General features: G+C 42.7%; 1 protein-coding gene across 1 annotated transcript; it reads right to left on the reverse strand.

The window, feature by feature from the left end:
* Positions 1-14233: 14233 nt before the first annotated feature.
* On the reverse strand, positions 14234-19639 carry LOC308304108 (uncharacterized protein; the record flags this gene model as incomplete). Its single annotated transcript, XM_080748667.1, has 3 exons — positions 14234-14759; positions 17518-17677; positions 19492-19639. 3 exons carry the CDS (start codon positions 19637-19639, stop codon positions 14390-14392), a joined length of 678 nt encoding a protein of 225 aa, XP_080604793.1. The 3' UTR covers positions 14234-14389.
* Between the last annotated feature and the right edge of the window lie 369 nt (positions 19640-20008).

Genomic DNA, 20008 nt, shown 5'->3' on the forward strand with positions numbered 1-20008 from the left:
TTGGACTATATCCTAGTGAGGCAAAAGTGGAGGAATTCCATCCTGAATGCTGAGCCATACAGCACGTTCAGCTCTGTAGGCTCTGATCACCGTGTGGTCTCCATGAGGGTGCGACTGAGCCTCAGGGTCCCCAAGCCAAGCCCCAAGATTCGGCATGACTGGAAAGCACTCACGACCAATCCGGGCCTCCAAACCAGGTACACGGAGGAAGTCAGGAAGCGCTTTCGGCAGCTGGATAGGGGAGGAGAGCCCAGCCGTGAATATGGGAGATTCATCACAGCGAATGAGGAGGCGACCAGACTGTGCGTGCCAGTGCTGAACAGAGTAAGAGCACCACCACGGTCCAGACACCCGAAGGTTGTAGCAGCACGAGGCAGGATGGAGGAAGCACGACTCAACTTTGAGCGTGAACCAACAGAGGAGGGTCGCGAGACACTGAACGAAGCCAAACAGTCTCTCTTCAGCACCTACGACACCATCAAAGGGGAGGAAGTGATGGAAAGTGTGCGAAGAGTGCAGGCAGCGCAAGGTGAAAGGCAATACGGGGAGGCCTGGAAGGTAATAAATGAGATGACAGGGCGGAAGAGGGCCAAGGAGGGCCAGGTGGAAGGACACAGCCCAGAGGAGAGGGTGGCAACATGGTTCGACCACTTCCAGAGGCTCCTGGGAACATCAGTGGAAGAGGGAGAGGAGGAAAATATACCGACAGTCCTCCAGGGCCTGAACATCGACGACGGACCCTTCACAACCAGCGAGCTCGCCAGGGCAAAATCCACCCTGAGAGAGGGAAAAAGTGCTGGGCCTGATGGCATACCCCCAGAGGTCTTGAAGAACTGCGACCTAGACAACCTCATCCTAGACTTTTGCAACAATGCTCTACAGCACAACAAGCAACCTGAAATATGGTCTCTGTCTAACATCATCCCGGTGCCTAAAGCTGGAGACCTCTCAAAGCCAGACAACTACAGAGGCATCAGCCTGACATGTATCACTGCTAAGGTCTTCAACCGAATGATACTGAACAGGATACGGCATGCCATCGACCCTCACCTGAGAGAGAACCAAAATGGTTTTCGAGAGGAGAGAACAACCGTAGCACAGATCCTGGCATTAAGGAGATTAATAGAGCAGGTGAAAAAGGACAACCTAGCAGCTGTACTGTGCTTCATTGACTTCAAAAAAGCTTTTGATTCCATCCACAGAAGCAAGATGGTGAAGATCCTTGAGGCCTACAATGTTCCTCCCAACATTCTCCGGGCTATCGAGACCATGTACGCAAAAACAAGGGCCAAAGTGGTGACCCCGGATGGCAGCAGTGAGGTGTTTGACATCCGAGCTGGTGTAATGCAAGGAGACACCCTAGCCCCCTACCTCTTCATCATAGTTCTAGATTACGCGCTCAGGAAAGCCATAGGGGGACGAGAACAAGAGCTTGGCTTCACGCTAACACCAAGGAGGTCAAGGCGGCATCCCGCAGTAGTTCTGACAGACCTGGACTATGCGGACGACATCAGCCTGCTCTCCGACAGCATGGAACAAGCACAAGAACTCCTGAACAGGGTGGAGATAGAGTGTGCCAAAGTTGGTCTCAGGCTAAATGCTAAGAAAACTGAGGTTATCACCTATAACCTACCTGATCACTCACCTCTGACAACAACAGAAGGAGCTGTGTTGAAGGAAGTCAAGGACTTCAAGTACCTGGGCGCATGGGTCGACTCAACTGAGAAAGACCTTAAAGTAAGGAAGGCACTCGCGTGGAGGGCCCTGAACGGCATGAACAGTGTATGGAACTCTAACCTCCCCCGCCAAATCAAACTTAGCTTCTTCTTTGCAACGGTGGAGTCTGTTCTCCTCTATGGCAGTGAATGCTGGACCCTGAAGCCAACCCTGCAGAAGTCTCTAGACGGGTGCTACACTAGAATGTTGCGTGCAGTACTCAACATCAACAGGAGTGCACATGTTACCAACAGGAGCCTGTATGAGGGAATACCAAAGGTAAGCGAGAAAATTGCCACCAGAAGAATGAGACTAGCAGGACACTGCCAAAGACACCAGGAGCTTCCAGCCAGCAAATTGGTACTGTGGGAGCCAACACATGGGCACCGGTCGCAAGGACGTCCCACAAAAACATACGTGGACGTACTCAAGGAAGACGTAGGGACACAGAACACCAATGAGCTGGCCAGATGTATGGAGAACCGAGATGACTGGAAACAACGATGGAGGGCTCGTCTGAGGACGACCTAGATAGATATATATATTTTTTTTTTATGTCAAATGTTTTCAGAATAGGAGAAGGAACTGTACGGGTGTGTGACAGTTTGTCTCTGAGCTGCTCTAGTGCATGTCTCACGTATCTGCCAGCTAGTTTTGTTTACTTACTGCTTGGGTAGAGTGAAAGCACATTTGTGGAGGCGTTACTGCCCATCCTACGTTCCCTGAAGTGTTCCACAACAGCAGTGTGCGGGGAGGAAAAAAGTGTCGATCTCAACGGTGTATCCAATCACAGCCACTCTGCTCTCCAATTAAAATGAATAGAAATACTAAAATCGGTGTGCCACGGTGACCGTGCATTCTTTGCAAACTGTTTACTCCAGTACCTGGCTTAAAGTCCTGCTCGCAATTTGGTGTTAGGGGAGTTTCTCACCTGAACTGAGTCAGTGGGTCCCTAGACATGAAAAATCACAGAGGTGCTCGTTCGCCATAGTGGCACGAATGGCGCAATGGCCATATCAAATATGGCTGCCATCTGCCAAAATCCAACTTTTCTGTTTCTGGTATGCACATGTAATACCTCTATTTGGACTAATTGGGGTGTGGGGAATTCATTTCTGACATTGTTTTGACCATTTTGGGTGATCTGGACCTCGAAAAGGTCATGGTCAAGGTCATTTTGCTATTCCGAAGACTGTGGCCATAACTTGGCCATTGTTAGGAGTAAAAACAGGTGTAATAGGTCTAAATCAACTAATTCTGACATGTATAATTCATTTCTGACATTGTTTTGACCATTAAGGATCATCTTGCCTTTGAAATATCAATGTCAATGCCATTTTTCAAAAACGATTTTGTTCATTACTTGCACTTTTATAGTATTTTTTCCTAAGTTTGTTTTGTTTATTACAAAATACACACTAGTGAGAAATACAACAAGTAAACATCCCCTTTAACTTTAAAGTGGGGTTTTAAATGGGTGTTTAAATGAGAAAATAAGACCATTTACGAATAAAAGTGACAAATAAAATCACACAACAAAATCACACACAAAATTAAACTAGAAAAGAAAATTTCGAAGAAATTTTAAGTGTGCCTGCAGCTCGCTAAGTGTGTGCAACCTTGTATTTGTTAACATTAGCATCTTTGTTAGCATTAGCATTTGTTAGCATTAGCATGTGTTAGCATTAGCAATATGGTTTCTTGTTTTTAAGAAATAGGCTCCTCCCACAAGTTCCGCAAGGCAATTACGTTGTCCCGTCGCTCCCGAGATCGTTTGTGTTTCGTTTTGAGAGGGTCGTTCCCCCTGAAAAACGCGTTTTGGCATGAAACGGTTACGTTTTGCGCGTTTGTGGTGCCCCCTATGGGTCGAAGTGGAAATGCTTTTGGGTATATGTTCAGTATAGCGCCCCCCACTTGTGGTTAAAATTTGGTGTTGACTGGATGTTTCGTTTGTGATTTATGGCTACTTCTTACAAAACGGGCTCCTCCCGCTAACTTTGGAACCCTGTTACGGAAGAACGGTATGGACTATCAAAATATCATTTAAATATGTTTATCGCATGAGTCCATAGATCGTGTGTATTGATTTTTGTGACATTTGGAGAAAATATGTAGGAAAAGGAGCAAAAAGTGTGTTTTGAAGAAAATTCAAAATGGCGGAAAATCTATCCTGACGCAAATGGGTGTGGCCTATATGAGGAGATGCGTCATGACCCAAGGAATCCAGGGAAAAAGGAAAAAAAATTAATTTTCCGACCCACGGTTCTAGAGTTACAGGCCGAAAGGTAAAGTGGACTGTTATAGCGCCACCATGAGGCCAACTGACAAAATTATTTTTTATTTAATCCTTGATATCATTATAAATCTCCTCTCCAAGTTTTGAAACTGTAGCCCCTATGGTTTGCGAGAAAAAAAATATTGAATGTGAGTTTTTGCGATTCCCATTATAAGTCAATGGGTAAAATTAATTCACTAATAAATTAATATCAATTAAACGATACAACTTTTCTCTTAGAAAAGTAATAGCACCCCATTCCCGGCCGAGCCGCACGTTTTGATGTATATATTGCGGCGGTGGCGTAAATTGTGCGGCAGTTATTAGCGCACCAAATTTGCAAGAACGTTACTTACTTAAGTATGGGGGAGTACAATAAGTGTTTTGCCATTGCATGGCAGGCACACTTAATTAAGTGTGCCTGCCATGCAATGGCAAAACACTTATTGTAATCCGCCATACTTAATTAATGATAATAATAATAATGATCCCACAAATTTGGTGCGCTAATAACTGCCGCACAATTTACGCCACCGCCGCAATATATACATCAAAACGTGCGGCTCAGCCGGGAATGGTGTGCTATTACTTTTCTAAGAGAAAAGTTGTATCGTTTAATTGATATTAATTTATTAGTGAATTAATTTTACCCATTGACTTATAATGGGAATCGCAAAAACTCACATTCAATATTTTTTTTCTCGCAAACCATAGGGGCTACAGTTTCAAAACTTGGAGAGGAGATTTATAATGATATCAAGGATTAAATAAAAAATAATTTCGTCAGTTGGCCTCATGGTGGCGCTATAACAGTCCACTTTACCTTTCGGCCTGTAACTCTTGAACCGTGGGTCGGAAAATTAAAATTCCTTTTCCCCTGGATTCCTTGGGTCATGACGCATCTCCTCATATAGGCCACGCCCATTTGCGTCAGGATAGATTTTCCGCCATTTTGAATTTTCTTCAAAACACACTTTTTGCTCCTTTTCCTACATATTTTCTCCAAATGTCACAAAAAACGATACACACGATCTATGGACTCATGCGATAAACATATTTAAACGATATTTTGATAGTCCATACCGTTCTTCCGTAACAGGGTTCCAAAGTTAGCGGGAGGAGCCCGTTTTGTAAGAAGTAGCCATAAATCACAAACGAAACATCCAGTCAACACCAAATTTTAACCACAAGTGGGAGGCGCTATACTGAACATATACCCAAAAGCATTTCCACTTCGACCCATAGGGGGCACCACAAACGCGCAAAACGTAACCGTTTCATGCCAAAACGTGTTTTTCAGGGGGAACGACCCTCTCAAAACGAAACACAAACGATCTCGGGAGCGACGGGACAACGTAATCGCCTTGCGGAACTTGTGGGAGGAGCCTATTTCTTAAAAACAAGAAACCATATTGCTAATGCTAACACATGCTAATGCTAACAAATGCTAATGCTAACAAAGATGCTAATGTTAACACATACAAGGTTGCACACACTTAGCGAGCTGCAGGCACACTTAACATTTCTTCGAAATTTTCTTTTCTAGTTAATTAAGTATGGCGGATTACAATAAGTGTTTTGCCATTGTATGGCAGGCACACTTAATAACAATTTCCCTCAAAGTGCACCATATTGTGATTGTGTGCATGCAAGTTGGTATGATGTGTTTTTACAGGATGGATTTGTCATTGTTCCATGGCAAAATATGATGCACAGAACTCCATCAGCAAGGCAGTCATATCGTCGAGTGTCACGCTTCAGATATGGCAGGAGTGTACCTAAGTCAATTTGCTCCTCCCATCCATCAGAGCTTGACATTGCCTTTTTGAGGCACTTGTCCTAAGTATATTTCCCATTAACTTGTCCGGACACAAAAGTCACTTGTCCGGATAAAAATGTTATACATTGAAATAGAATTAATAACAAAAGGACAGCTAATGACCCCCCCTTGCTCCCTCCACTCCATAGTATGGGCAGTCCATAGTCTGCATCAACACACAAAGCTGCTAGGAGCGCCACAGAAAAAGTGAAACCAAGAGCCACTTGTCCTCATTTTTTATGCACGGACAACAGGACATGCCCTGTTCCATGTTCCATTGGTTCTATTCTTTCCTCAGGTTCCTTGGCTGTTGCAAGCAGGTGGCAAGAAATGCACTAGAAAGGTGCCTTGTTGGTCTCAGCAGTTGTACTTCTCTGCTACCAATGCTTAGTCTTGTTCTGTCAAGGTCTTTGCCTCTACACATTTTGTTAGATATTGTACTCGGTCAGAAGCCATAACTGCATGTTTAAACCTCACCTGGCCCATGTAGTAATCTCCTGTCTCCAAGGCATAGGCCTACAGTATGTGCCTTGATCACTGTCTTAGCTATTGGTACTCAAAGATGAGAGACTGCTTGATGCAGTGGAAGCATGTGCTGATTCTCACCAGTGCCATACTGCTGCCAAATCTCCTTCATCCCCAGCTTGGAAATATGGGGTGTAGTATAGCAGTTATGCGAAGAAGACAACAACTCTCTGGGGTCCGCTCATAGTTCCGACATCCCATTATTCCGACCATTAGGTTAGTGAAGGTTAGGGATAGGCTTAGTTATAATGGAGTCAGTACATGCAGTCATGCACCATGTGTCAGCCTTCTCAATCCTATTCAAAATGTCTGGGCCGCCTATGTCATCATCACCAGAGACAACAGAGCTGACAATGGTAAATGGACTGCATTTACAGTATTGCTTTTCTCCAAAGCGCTTCAATATGTATTTGTATTTCACATTCACCCATTAACACACACATACATTCACACCATGAAATCATGCAAGGTGCTCATCAGGAGCAGTTAGGGGTTCAGTGTCTTGCTCAAGGAACCTTCCATACATAACCAGGAGGAGCCGGGAATTGACCCTGGAACCTTCAGATTCCAAGGCAGCCGTTCTACCTACTGAGCCACTGTCGCCCAACAATGTGGGTAGCATTGCCACAGGCTTGATTGGACACCATATTCCGAACACACAGCTGGTGTTCTCCTCAGACACCCAGAATTTGTAAAGTTGCTGAGGGATGGGTGCGTCTGTCGACTCTGTTAGCTCTGATGATAAGGGGCTGGTGGTGAAGAGATCCCAAAGATTGAACTAGATTGAGGAGGATGACACCAAGCTGGTGGTACATGTGGAGTCAACTGGCCATTATTACTAAATCTATCCATAACCCTAACCTAATGGACGGAATAATGGGACCCCAGGATTATGAGTGGACCCCAGAGAGTCATAGTCTCCTTCGCATTAATGCTACACTGCATACTTCCAAGCACTGGGGATGAAGTAGATCTGGTAGCAGTATGGCTCTAGGGGCGCAGCGGCACATGCTTCCACAGCGTCAAGCAGTCTCTCATCTTGGAGCACCACTAGCCACGACAGTTATCAAGGCACATATGCCTTGGAGACTGGAGATGACTGCATGTGCATGGGCCAGGTGGGGACTAAACATGCAGTTATGGCTTGTCTACAATATCTAACAAACTTTTGAGAGGCAAAGACCTTGACAGAACAAGACACAGCATTGGTAGCAGAGAAGTACATCTGCTGAGACCAACACGGCACCTTTCTAGTGCATGTCTTGCCACCTGCTTGCAACAGCCAAGGAACCTGAGGAAAGACTAGAACCAATGGAACATGGATGGATGCAAGGAACACTTAGATACTCGACAGCTGACTTGCTGATGGAGTTCGGTGCATCACATTTTGCCATGGAACAATGTCAAATCCATCCTGTAAAAACATACTAACTTGGAAGCACACAATCACAATACTGGTGCACTTTGAGAGAAATTGTTATTTAATTTTGTGTGTGCTTTTGTTGTGTGATTTTTGTTGTGTGATTTTATTTGTCACTTTTATTCGTAAATGGTCTTATTTGCTCATTTAAACACCCATTTAACCCCCCCCCCCCTTTAAAGTTAAATGGGGATGTTTACTTGTATGTATTTCTCACTAGTATGTATTTTGTAATAAACAAAACAAACTTATGAAAAAATACTATAAAAGTGCAAGTAATGAACAAAATCGTTTTTGAAAAATGGCATTGACATTGATATTTCAAAGACAAGATGATCCTTAATGGTCAAAACAATGTCAGAAATGAATTATACATGTCAGAATTAGTTGATTTAGACCTATTGCACCTGTTTTTACTCCTAACAATGGCCAAGTTATGGCCACAGTCTTCGGAAAATAGCAAAATGACCTTGACCATGACCTTCTTAGAGGTCCAAATCACCCAAAAAGGTCAAAACAATGTCAGAAATGAATTCCCCACACCCCAATTAGTCAAAATAGAGGTATTAGATGTGCATATATACCCAGAAACAGAAAAGTTGGATTTTCATCATAGCCGATGGCAGCCATATTTGATATGGCCATTGCGCCATTCGTGCCACTATGGCGAACGAGCACCTCTGTGATTTTTCATGTCTAGGGACCCACTGACTCAGTTCAGGTGAGAAACTCCCCTAACACCAAATTGCGAGCAGGACTTTAAGCCAGGTACAGGAGTTACTAGTAAAGTAATCAATCAAGTCCCTGCAACCGCAAGATGGTGAATCTGAGAAAGTGTTGGAATTGATGAGAAAGTTGTCAGAGTCTCTCAGCTCTTGCATGCAGCTTGAGGAAGTGGCAAAGAATGTGGCTATGGTCGCATCGTTTTTGGATAAACAGCATCTTAAGTTCACCACCGGCAAGATCAGAGAAGCTGTCCACGACAGTTACTGTCCGCTGTCATCTATCTCCCGGCCTTGATTGTTACTACTACTAAGGAGGACGAGAATGTGGAGTCTGGGGTCACAATAGAGCGAATCGTGCAGATGAAATATTGACCTCTTCAGGGATGAATATTTCACAGAGGCACCTTTATCTGTTCAGTCAGAAAATGAGCGTTACCTCCTGGGAGAAGACACCATCTTGTCCTCACAAGACCCAGCTGTGTGGTGGAACTACACGAGATCAGGTACAAGATTCTGTCACGTTTGGCAAAAGAATACCTGTACATCGACATCGCCGCAACATCCATGCCAGCAGAGAGGGGTTTCTCTGCTGCGGCCTGCGGGATTGATATTGAATAGACTTCGCTCTTGACATAGCCCTGATCATGTGGTCATTAAGTCTAGAATGGTAATGGTATAGTTAGTCGTTAGTTGTCCCTAGTGTGTACCTCCCAGTCAGATATTGTCCTCTAGTTTCATGTGCATTTGAAAGTTCTGGCAGAAAGTGTGTTTAGTATCTCTACTATTCCACAGGCTGCATACGGATGAAAACTTCCTTTTGAACAGTCATTGTTTGGGAAACACAAACGTATGAGGCACACAATTGACAGATTGCATTGCGATTGGTATGGGGTAATTAAAGGAGGACTTCACCACTTTTCAACCTATCTTCATATAATAGGTCCTCACTAATGTTCATTATAAAATATAAAAAAAAATCTACTCAGTCTGGGTCTCATAGGAGAGCTGTGGGTGGGTCAAATCCTTCCACTGGTGACATCACCAATGCAAGCTAATAGAAACTGCAGGCTTTCTATTCCTGAAAAGTTGCAATGTTAAAGTGGAAGCCATTGTTCTCGTGATAATAAAAATCAAAATATATATATATATTTTTTCAAAAATATTGTTTAAAATAAATCTGTCAAACGATGATGTCACCGGTGGAAGGATTTGACAGCTCTCCTATGAGACCCAGACTGAGTAGAAAAAAATTGTGCTATTTTATTATGAACATTAGTGAGGACCTATTATATGAAGACAGGTTGAAAAGTGGTGAAGTCCTCCTTTAATCACACAACTACCCAAAGGAAGTTTTGATGTTCAGTCCTGCACTCATTTCAGAGAGAATGTTGTCTGTGTTCAGCACATGGAAAAGTGTAGATATTTTACTAAACACACGTTTTCTGCCAGAACTTTCAAATGGATAGGAAACTAGAGGACAATATCTGACTCCCAAGTCTTGGATATTAATGAATGGGTGAGTACACCACAGTGGAGTGCACCACATTCTTTTTTGTTTCTTCTTTTTTACCAGTTTACCATGTATGTAATATCACAGACATTCTAGGGCTCCCTCTCTAGAGTCTATACTAACCCATCTAACGCAACAAATACCACAAACAAAATAATAACAACAAATGTTATAATTATTGACTTTATATAGCACTTCTGAACTTAAAAAGTGCTTCAGGAAAAAAATAAAGTATGAACAAATATATTAAAAAGTAGGTCGGGAGTGGCTTGTTGTCGGTATCAGCCGGTAACACGCGGGAGTCTGTCCCTGTTACAATGCGCTAGACCCCTGGGAGATGGACTGCTGAGGTGGAGCGCCACACCTACCATCAGCTCCCAGTACTTGCCGCACGACTTGCCAAGCCGTGCTACTCATACGCTGAGTTGGCGGTGCCCGGAATCGAACCCATGACCTCGCGGTACACAGGCGAGAGCTCTCATGCACTGTTCGTACACCTTTTCAAAGTCCTCATCCTCGCCATAATATGGGTCTTGGATGATCGACTGCTTCTGAGGGTCATATGAACCGAGGAGCTCAATCTTTGCTCTGCACTTATTCACGGCGGTGGCCTGAGCTACCTGAAAGCGAAGGCCACCGCCGTGAATAAGTGCAGAGCAAAGATTGAGCTCCTCGGTTCATATGACCCTCAGAAGCAGTCGATCATCCAAGACCCATATTATGGCGAGGATGAGGACTTTGAAAAGGTGTACGAACAGTGCATGAGATGCTGCAAAGGATTTTTGGAGAACAATAACTAACCGGCGCAGTGTGACCTCAGATGATCTATATTCTGTCTGGCTCTGTTGATATGACACCAGAAATCTATTGTAAAAACACATTTCATAATACAGCAACGTTTCTAATATATATTAAAAGTAACAACAAAAGGGGTGAACAATCTATAGTATACTACTACTGCTACTATACAGTAGAGAGGCTTGCCAGTAAACAGAGTTTGAGATGAAAAATGTGTACCGGTAAACAGTAAATACATACATAAAATAAAACGTGTTTGTCGCAATGTTTTTTTTTTTTGTTTTTTTTTTTTCAGGAAAGTACAGTTCAAAACAAGCCAGGTCTTAGTAAAAGGATTTTAATCCCAAAAAAACTTGTTTCTATTGGGGTCGTTTGTACTCGATTCCTAGAACTACTAGAACTATTATTCACTTTTTTTGTGAATTAACATAATATAGGGAATTAAAGCCATACTGTGTAAGATGCCCAACTAGTGGTCATTAGCCCTATAGCAAACCGCGGTCGCGTCCGCGTCTTTCGGACGTTTCGTACCTTCAGACCCCCGCGTCTGCCTCCACCTCGCTGAGATCTATCTTTTAAGGGGTCCCTTGTTCCTGTGCGTTCAGTAATTCCAGAGATACGGACTCCTTCACCCTGCCTGGTAGGCGAAATTACCTAGAGAAGGGATGGTACAAACGGGCGACAACAAATATGGCTGCCATAGCGACCCCACTTCAAGATGCGCTGTGATTGGCCGGCAGTTGTATAACCCTCGCTGTGATTGGCCGGTAGTGTGATGACGCAATTTTGGCGCGAGATCCGGTCCACGGCAAGGATCTCAGTTTACATACAGAGAAGGCTTTACAGGCTGAAATTCACGGCGCGGATCTTCTAAAACTTTTGTGATTTAATAGTTAGGAGAATTTTAAGATTTGTTTTATAAAAAAAGTTACATAGTACAACTTTAACTTCTGTATTTTTTTTCTCCAGAGTTGCAGAAGTGAAATAGAAACATTTCATTAAAAAGTTACTGTTAATATGATATTATTGTAACTTGGAATGACTGTGGAATTGTAGCCATAAATAACACCACAAGTGAGATTACTTATTTTGAAGACGTTATTCTTACGCGGTTATAACGACGAGCCGCAATGGACGGCTGGTGAGCCCGTTTGATCCCCTATACTGCTCCAAACATGTACGAATCCAAAATATAAGAAGCTAACCGCCTTGTCACAAGTGTTCTCTCTCTATGCGGAAGCTCCTCGGGATGTGTCAGTCCATATGTTTCAATAAAGAAGTGTTTTACTCAAGCTTGTCTCGGAAACTCAGTGCATTCCCTCGTTTCCCCAAATGAGCGCTACAGTGCAACAGCGGGAAACGGGGGAAACCAGGAAATGCATTGAGATTCCGAGTTAAGCTTGAGTAAAACACCTCTTCATTTAAACATATGGACTGACACATCCCGAGGAGGTTCCGAATAAATAGAGAACACTTTGGGCAAGGCGGTGAGCATCTTATATTTTGGATTCGTACATGTTTGGAGCAGTAAGGGGATAAAACGAGCTCACCAGCCGTCCATTGCGGGCCGTCGTTATAACCCCGTAATAAAAAAAAAAAAAAAAAAAAAAAGGTCTTCAAAATAAAAGTCCTCTTACGGGTGTTGTTATTTATGGCTAATGGAATTGCTAACATTAGCAGTTTAGCTTCAACTCGCTGTAAAAATGCTACATTGAAGCTCTACACTGTCCTGGGGAGACAAACATTAAAAACAGGTTAATTATTTGCTACATACCGCTGATCCAACCATGAAGAAGTCCCCATTTGGTTCAAACTGGAATTTCATAGGCTTCTGCGCTAATGTGTTGCTTATTAACGACATTGTTGTGTTGTGGCTGCTGTGTGCGGCAGACAGGAAGTGGTTTCTTCTTCATTTACATTCATGGCAGGTTGCAACCATTGCTGTTAGCTGCATACCGCCACCTACTGTACTCACTGGGGTATGTCGTTAAGTGTCCCTGAATTAGCCCAGTGGTTCTCAACATGTGGGCCAGGACCCCCAGAGGGATCCCCATGTGATTTTGGGGGGTCCCCATGATAAGAGTAAAGAGACTTTTATGACCTTTTTAATACCTCCACAAAAATATAAATAATCAAAAGTAATCAACAAACTAAAAAGTGGTCAAATATTGGTCAAATTGTCACATAAAAGAAAGTGGCAAGAATTGTGAAAATAGCAGACCTACGAGGCTTTGTGAGCTTAAGAGGTCCCCAGTTCAAATATTATTTTGGGGGGGGTCACGGCCTGAAAGGGTTGAGAATCACTGAATTAGCCTATTTTGCATCATTGCGCAAATGAATAAAACTAATAATATAATAAAAACATTAGTCAACTCAAGCTGGTTGCACAGTCAATGAAAGATGGAACTTCCCTAACTGCATTGGAGTCCTTGATGGGAATCGTTTTAGAATGGAGGCCCCTGTTACAATTTAGGCACTTAGGAGACGCTCTTGAAAGTGTTAACACAGGTTCCCTTTTTTACAACTATAAACACACTCTTTCCATTATCCTCCTGGCCTTAGTGGATGCCGACAACCTCTTCCTGGGAAGCTATAGTGGGAACAGTGGAGCATTGGGTGTCCCACCCCCATTGGAGCTACCCTCTGCACCTGAACTGGGGAGGGTCACGTCATTGTGGCAGACAAGGCTTTTCCAATGAAGACATACCAGCTCCGACCCTTACGGTGGAAGGCGCCTTGATGAGGACAAGTGCATCTTCAACCTCCGCCTGTCGTGTCGCATCTCTGAAAATGTGTTAGTTTGTTATCCTGACTCAGAGATTCAGGGTTTAAAAAAGGCCATTTGGAGTTGAAACCTGATCTGGTAGACGGCATCATCAAAGCAACCTGCATGTTACAAAACTACCTGTGCCCGAGGGTGATGAAGAACCAAGCCAGCCAGGATGACTCTGATGACTCGGAGTCTGCAGGATCTTCAGAGGTCAAGGGGCAACCGGGCATCTGATGAGGCTTTCGACATTCGAGACACATTCAAGAAATATTTTGTCTCACCTGCTGGGCCGCTACAGTGGCAGTCGCAACTGTGTGCGCCGTGCAATCACACTCTAGAGAGGACAATTACATTTACACACTCTTGTACCCATGCAGCAATGTCATTAGATAGTCAGACAATGTATATATAGTTGCCATTATTTAGCCACTTTATGACATTATTAAGTCACTTTAGCTATATATTGTACACTGCTGACATTTTCAAATCAGTTCCCATTACACATTACTATTGCCATTGTTATATTCATTGTTTTCACATTCTTATACTTTCTGTAAATAAAGAAAAAGAGCAAAAGATCAATTAACTTGTTTATTTTAAATACATATTTAACTTGCTGCCCAGAAGAGCAGAATCAGAACCATTGCAAAAAAAGAAAGACTAAAACATTAATAAATCCACAGCTGAACAGGAATGATCAAATTATAATTAACATTTGGCTACTCTAGCTTATTTTAAATATGAACAAATACATATATCTGAACAGGGTGATGAAATAAAAACAATTAAATGTGGCATCTTGACATTTTGTGAAAGCACATATACCGGTATTCAAACATTTGATTTGCCAAAGGCAGCCTCATGAACCAATTCCAGCATCTTAATTTTTAACATGGACATTTTCTCCGGGGGGAGTCTTCTCATAGTGGGGGCCAAGCTGTTGAGAAAGGTGGACACCTCATCAGTTAGCAGGTCCTGCCAGGTCTGGGACTGCTGTCGCTGGAGGTATCTCTCTAGGCTGTCAACGTTCTCTGCCTGCCTCTGCCGTTTGGCACCTCCACTACCTGGAGGGGTTGAGCTGCTTGAGCTGCCCTCCCCTGAGCTGTTCTCCTTCTTTGTCTGTGTGATGCCACCTTCCTCAGTTCCATTTTTCAGTTCCTCCTTCTTGTCATCATCACCCCCCTGGATGTTATCATCTGACCTGTTGAAAATAGTTATGTGCCATCTGAGTTACAGTAGCTCACGAAAGTGACAACCCTCTCATTTCGGCAAATATTTAATGAATTATTATATCCAATGAACACTGAAGAAATTACACTTTGAGTAGTCAGTCAGTAGTCTGTGTACAACTTGGATAACTGTAATTGTATTGTCCCCTCAAAATAACAACACACAGACATTAACGTCTAAACCGCTGGCAACAAAAGTGAGTAAACCCCTGAATTGGGCCCAAGTGTCAATATTTTGTGTGGCCACCATTACTTTCCAGCACCGCCTTAACCCTCTTGGGCATGGAGTTCACCACAGCTTCACAGGTTGCCACTGGAACCCTCTTCCACTCCTCCATGATGACATCACAGAGCTGGTGGATGTTAGAGACCTTGCATTCCTCCACCTTCCGTTTGAGGATGCCCCACAGATGCCCTGTGGCCCAGTTTCCAAAGGGAGGGGATCAAGCTCTGCTTCAGTATGTCACAGTACATGTTGCCATTCATGGTTCCCTCAATGAACTGTAGCTTCCCAGTGCCGACAGCACTCATACTGCCCCAGACCATGACACTCCCACCACTATGCTTGACTGTAGGCAAGACACACTTGTCTTTGTACTCCTCACATGGTTTCCGCCACACACGCGTGACACCATCTAAACCAAATAAGTATATCTTGGTCTCATCAGACCACAGGACATGGCTCTCCAGTAAAGAAGCTGAGGGTAATGATGATGGACTGGCCAAGCATGTCTCCAGACCTAAACCCTATTGAGCATCTGTGGGGCATCCTCAAATGGAAGGTGGAGGAGCGCAAGCCAGGTCTCTAACATCCACCAGCTCTGTGATGTTGTCATGGAGGAGTGGAAGAGGGTTCCAGTGGCAACCTGTGAAGCTCTGGTGAACTCCATGCCCAAGAGGGTTAAGGCGGTGCTTTAATGGTTTACTTTACTTAATGGCTGTGTGTCAAGTTATTTGCATTGGAAAATAAAATCACACTGTTATCCAAGCTGTACACTGACTACTTTACATTGTATCAAAGTGTCATTTCTTCAGAGTTGTCCCATGAAAAGATAGAATTAAATATTTGCAGAAATGAGAGGGCTGTACTCACATGTGCAGCTAATACATTGCACCGGTAACAGGTCAGGTGGGCACTAGAGACATCTGGGCACCTCGATGGAAAATTGTCTTTATTATTGATTATATTTCTTATACTGATTATTATTATTAGTAGTAGTATTATTATTATTACTTCTTATGTTGACCATGATACTAACAATGGGCCTCATTCACCAATGGTTCTTATGAAGAAATTTCTTCTTAGAGCCTCTTATGAAGTTTTTAAGAAGATTTTGGCATAGACCAATGTTTTCTTATCTGTGATTTGTTCTTATGTTAGGACAAAATCTACGCACACTGGATAGCACTCTTAGGCTGGCCTTTTAGTTCTAAAGTGTGACGTGTTTGTGCACACATACTTTATTGTTGAAGTTACTTCAATTCTACAGTGGTATAATATAGGACTGAAATTACAATAATATTTTTTATCATATCTTTAGACTCAGAGCACGAGAGCAGTGGTTCTCAAGTGTGGTCTGGGGACCCCCAGGGGTCCTTTAGGAAGTTCCAGGGGGTATTTTATACTTTGTTTGAAAATGGCCCATCTACGGTACAAGCTCACAACGTGTTACCATTACAGCCCATTTTGAGCTGATATTTTTTCAAACATGCACAAGAAGTACAGGGCCCGCACACCATCTTCAACTTGCCAAAAAAACTCTCTTTATTTAATGCAACGTTTCGGTCAAAGACCTTCTTCAGGCATCTTGAGAGCTGATATTTTTGAAACATTTTGGATAAATCTTGGAATCTTGGGAAATATTTTCAGGTGGGGGTCTGCCGAATGGGGGTCCTTGATATGAAAATGTTAAGAACCACTGTTTTAGAGGTTTCAAAAGGTCTGAAAATTGCATCCCAACCCAAACAGACCCGGTTGAGTTGAAGCCTCATTCACCCAAGAAGTTATTGGTGAATGAGGCCCAATGACAGACATAATACTGATTATTATATACTGATTATTATGATAGTAACTTTTCTCAACAATATGAGATGTTATTACATTATGAACTTGTATTACTTTATGAGCGACTACGCAAGGTTATGTAACACATAATAACAACATCCGTCATTATGTTATGCTCTCATGATTTACATTATTTATTAAACTAAAGGTCTTTGCACACTGCTGCGTTTTTCGGGCCGAATATCGGAGTGAATTTCGGAGCACGTGAATAAAAAAATCAACCTCACGTTATGTCAATCACGTTTGCACACTGCCGCCCGTTTTGTATTTATTTTCGGACCAGGGTTGATTTTTTTTTTTTTTTGATTTGTCACCACTGGGTCCTTTGCTCTCTCTCTTCTCTCTCTCTCTCCTTTGCCTGAAAAATGCTTTCGAGGATTTCGGATTTCCAAAACGCAATGAGAAAACGCAGTGCAGTGTGCAACCAGCTTAACTTGAGTTGCTAAAACATCATACTTTATTTTGCTTATACACATTTCTGTAATATATATACACACACACAAACACATAGGTTATTATTACAAAAATAATAACATTTTGGACAAAATATCCAATTTTACATTGAGATGCCCAGATGTCCCCAGTGCCCACCTGACCTGTATCCCGTTGCACTCCGCTGGAAGCATCACAAATGTTGTGGTGCATTTCTGGACAGGCCACGTTACCTTCTATTTGCAGTAGTAGAACTCAAGAAGGACATCGAGTCGAAATGCTTCCACTTCTTTTTCTTTCTACCTCTCAGTCCAGTTCTACCCTTTGGCTCCCGCCTCCTTTCTTTGACGTATGTGTCCTTCAGGTTACGCCACTTGTCTTTCACAGCTTTAACTAACGTCACACAAAAACAAATGATATTATAAGTCAACGCATGCAAGCAACTAAAGGGGAATACCCCTCATTTTCAACATTGAACTATGTCATTAATATACCTCAGAGACGAAGCTGTGTGGAAATAAGAAAAAAGCAGATTTTTCTTATTTGACTGGGTTGATTGTGGGGTTGGACTTGCAAACTCAAAGTACACGCTTTGATCAAAGTGTACTAGGGATGGGACGCTAAGCGATATTATCGTTTATCGTGATAAAAAAAAACGATAATCGTAGTGTGGAGATTTTATTTATCGTGATATCGTCCTCCGTCATGCACTGGGATCAATTCACCTTTTATTTGCTGAGCTGCATATCCGGTACCACTCTATAATTGGTAAAAGGTACTTATAATATACATACTCGATACAGTCTTTTTTTCACTCTCTATCAAATGTCTTTGCCTAAAAATAGCCGATCTACAAGCTCACAATGCGTGACGTGACGCCTTGTGAGCTTGTAGATCTTCTATTTTTTTGGCAAATGTTCCGCCCCACGATAATGGATTTAGATTATTGTGATAATATCGTAAATCGTGATTTCTTTCGTCACAATAATCGTGATATGGCATTTCCATATCCCTAAAGCAAGGGCCTTAAACAGGGGGTCACTACAGGGGGTCCTCCAAATCTTTGTGTGATAGAAACTTTTTTTCTCCTTTTTTATATTAACCACTTGAACCCTATAGCGTCCATGACCATATTCTGAGAACTTTGGCCAAAAATAGCAGATCTACAAGCTCAAAACGCCTCTCACTGCAAGGCGTGAGCTTGTAGATCGGCTATTTTTTTGGCAAAGAGCTTTGGTGTAGAGGGGAAAAAGAGCATATTACTAAGTAGTAGTGAAAGTCAACTTTATTAAGTATTGATGGTTCAAGTGGTTAAATATCCAAAAACACAAATTGACATGAATCCAAAATATACAGATGATTGTGCTGTCAAACTATGAAACTATATAGAACTTATGAAAAGGTTGTGGGGGTCCCTGCTTCATGTCTCGCTCAACTAAGGGGTCCTTGGCCTGAAAAGGTTGAAGACCCCTGCCCTAAAGTGTACTTTGCAGACCAAACCCCACAATCAATCCTCCAGTTCTAGGCAACACAGAATAGCCTATAGGGGGGTTCTTTATTCCACATTACTCCAAAGTATATCAAAGTATATTAATGACATAGTTCAATGTTTAAAATGAGTGGTATTACCCTTTAATTAACGGTTTATGACTAGCACCATAACACCGTAACATTCATTCACATTCTGTGCAAGATTGTCCTAATCCCCAACGGGGCTGAATGAATAGAGAAATGGGATATTATGCACACAGCACATCCCTTCCCCACGGGCCACAACTTGCTGGATACCCAAACGATTTTCGGCTGAATTTCGGAGCACGTAAATAAAATAAAATAAATAGACCTCACGTTGTGTCAACAGACGGTCAATCACGTTTGCACACTGCCGCCCGTTTGATATTTATTTTCGGACCAGGGTTGTTTTGTTCCTGTTTTCGCAACCGTCGCCACTGCGGGTCCCATGGCCCTTGCGCACTCTCCCCCTCTCCTCTCTTGGCCTGAAAAACGGGCCGCGGATTTCCAAAACGCAACGAAAAAACGCGGCAGTGTGCAACCACCTAGAATCGTGTGCGGAATTTTGCTTCTTAATTTTATTATAAATATTCACTTTAATTAATAGCATTAGCAAATGCTGCCTAGTGCCTAGCAATAGAACACAATCTTCTTTTTTTTTTTTTACATAATGTGTTTATCGGTAGTGTACCTACCATTCTGGCTTCCAAGTTGGTCCGCAATATGCAGCCACAATCTTTCTTTGTGCTCCGTGTCTCGGTAGTCTGAACATAGTTTATCATAAAGTATTCGGTGCTGCTTAACGAGATGGATCAACCGCTCCGTAAACTCGGCCGTCGCCATTGCAGAAACAAAACTACAACTATGGTGGCTCTGGAAGGACACTGCTAAAAAGGCGAAAAACGGCTGCGAATTGGACAACGTGAGGTTATGTTTCTTTACGTTACCCGGAATCCGCGCCGATATTCGGCCGAAAACACGCAGCCGTGTGCAAAGATCTTTACAGTCAGTCATTGACATGTAATTACATGCTTGATAATATCTTAAATAATATCAAATGATGTATTAGTATATTATGATGTATTAGTTTCAATATATAAATGTCAACTGATCACTTGGGTGAGGGTTGGAACTCGTTCCCTTTTGCATCAGGGAGAGCTGTGTGTCAGACATCCAGAAACTATAATGTAGCCTTTCTAAATAATTACATAA

The sequence above is a fragment of the Nannobrachium achirus genome (assembly GCF_963921795.1).
Source record: "Nannobrachium achirus genome assembly, chromosome: 19".
NCBI classification, from domain to species: Eukaryota; Metazoa; Chordata; class Actinopteri; order Myctophiformes; family Myctophidae; genus Nannobrachium; species Nannobrachium achirus.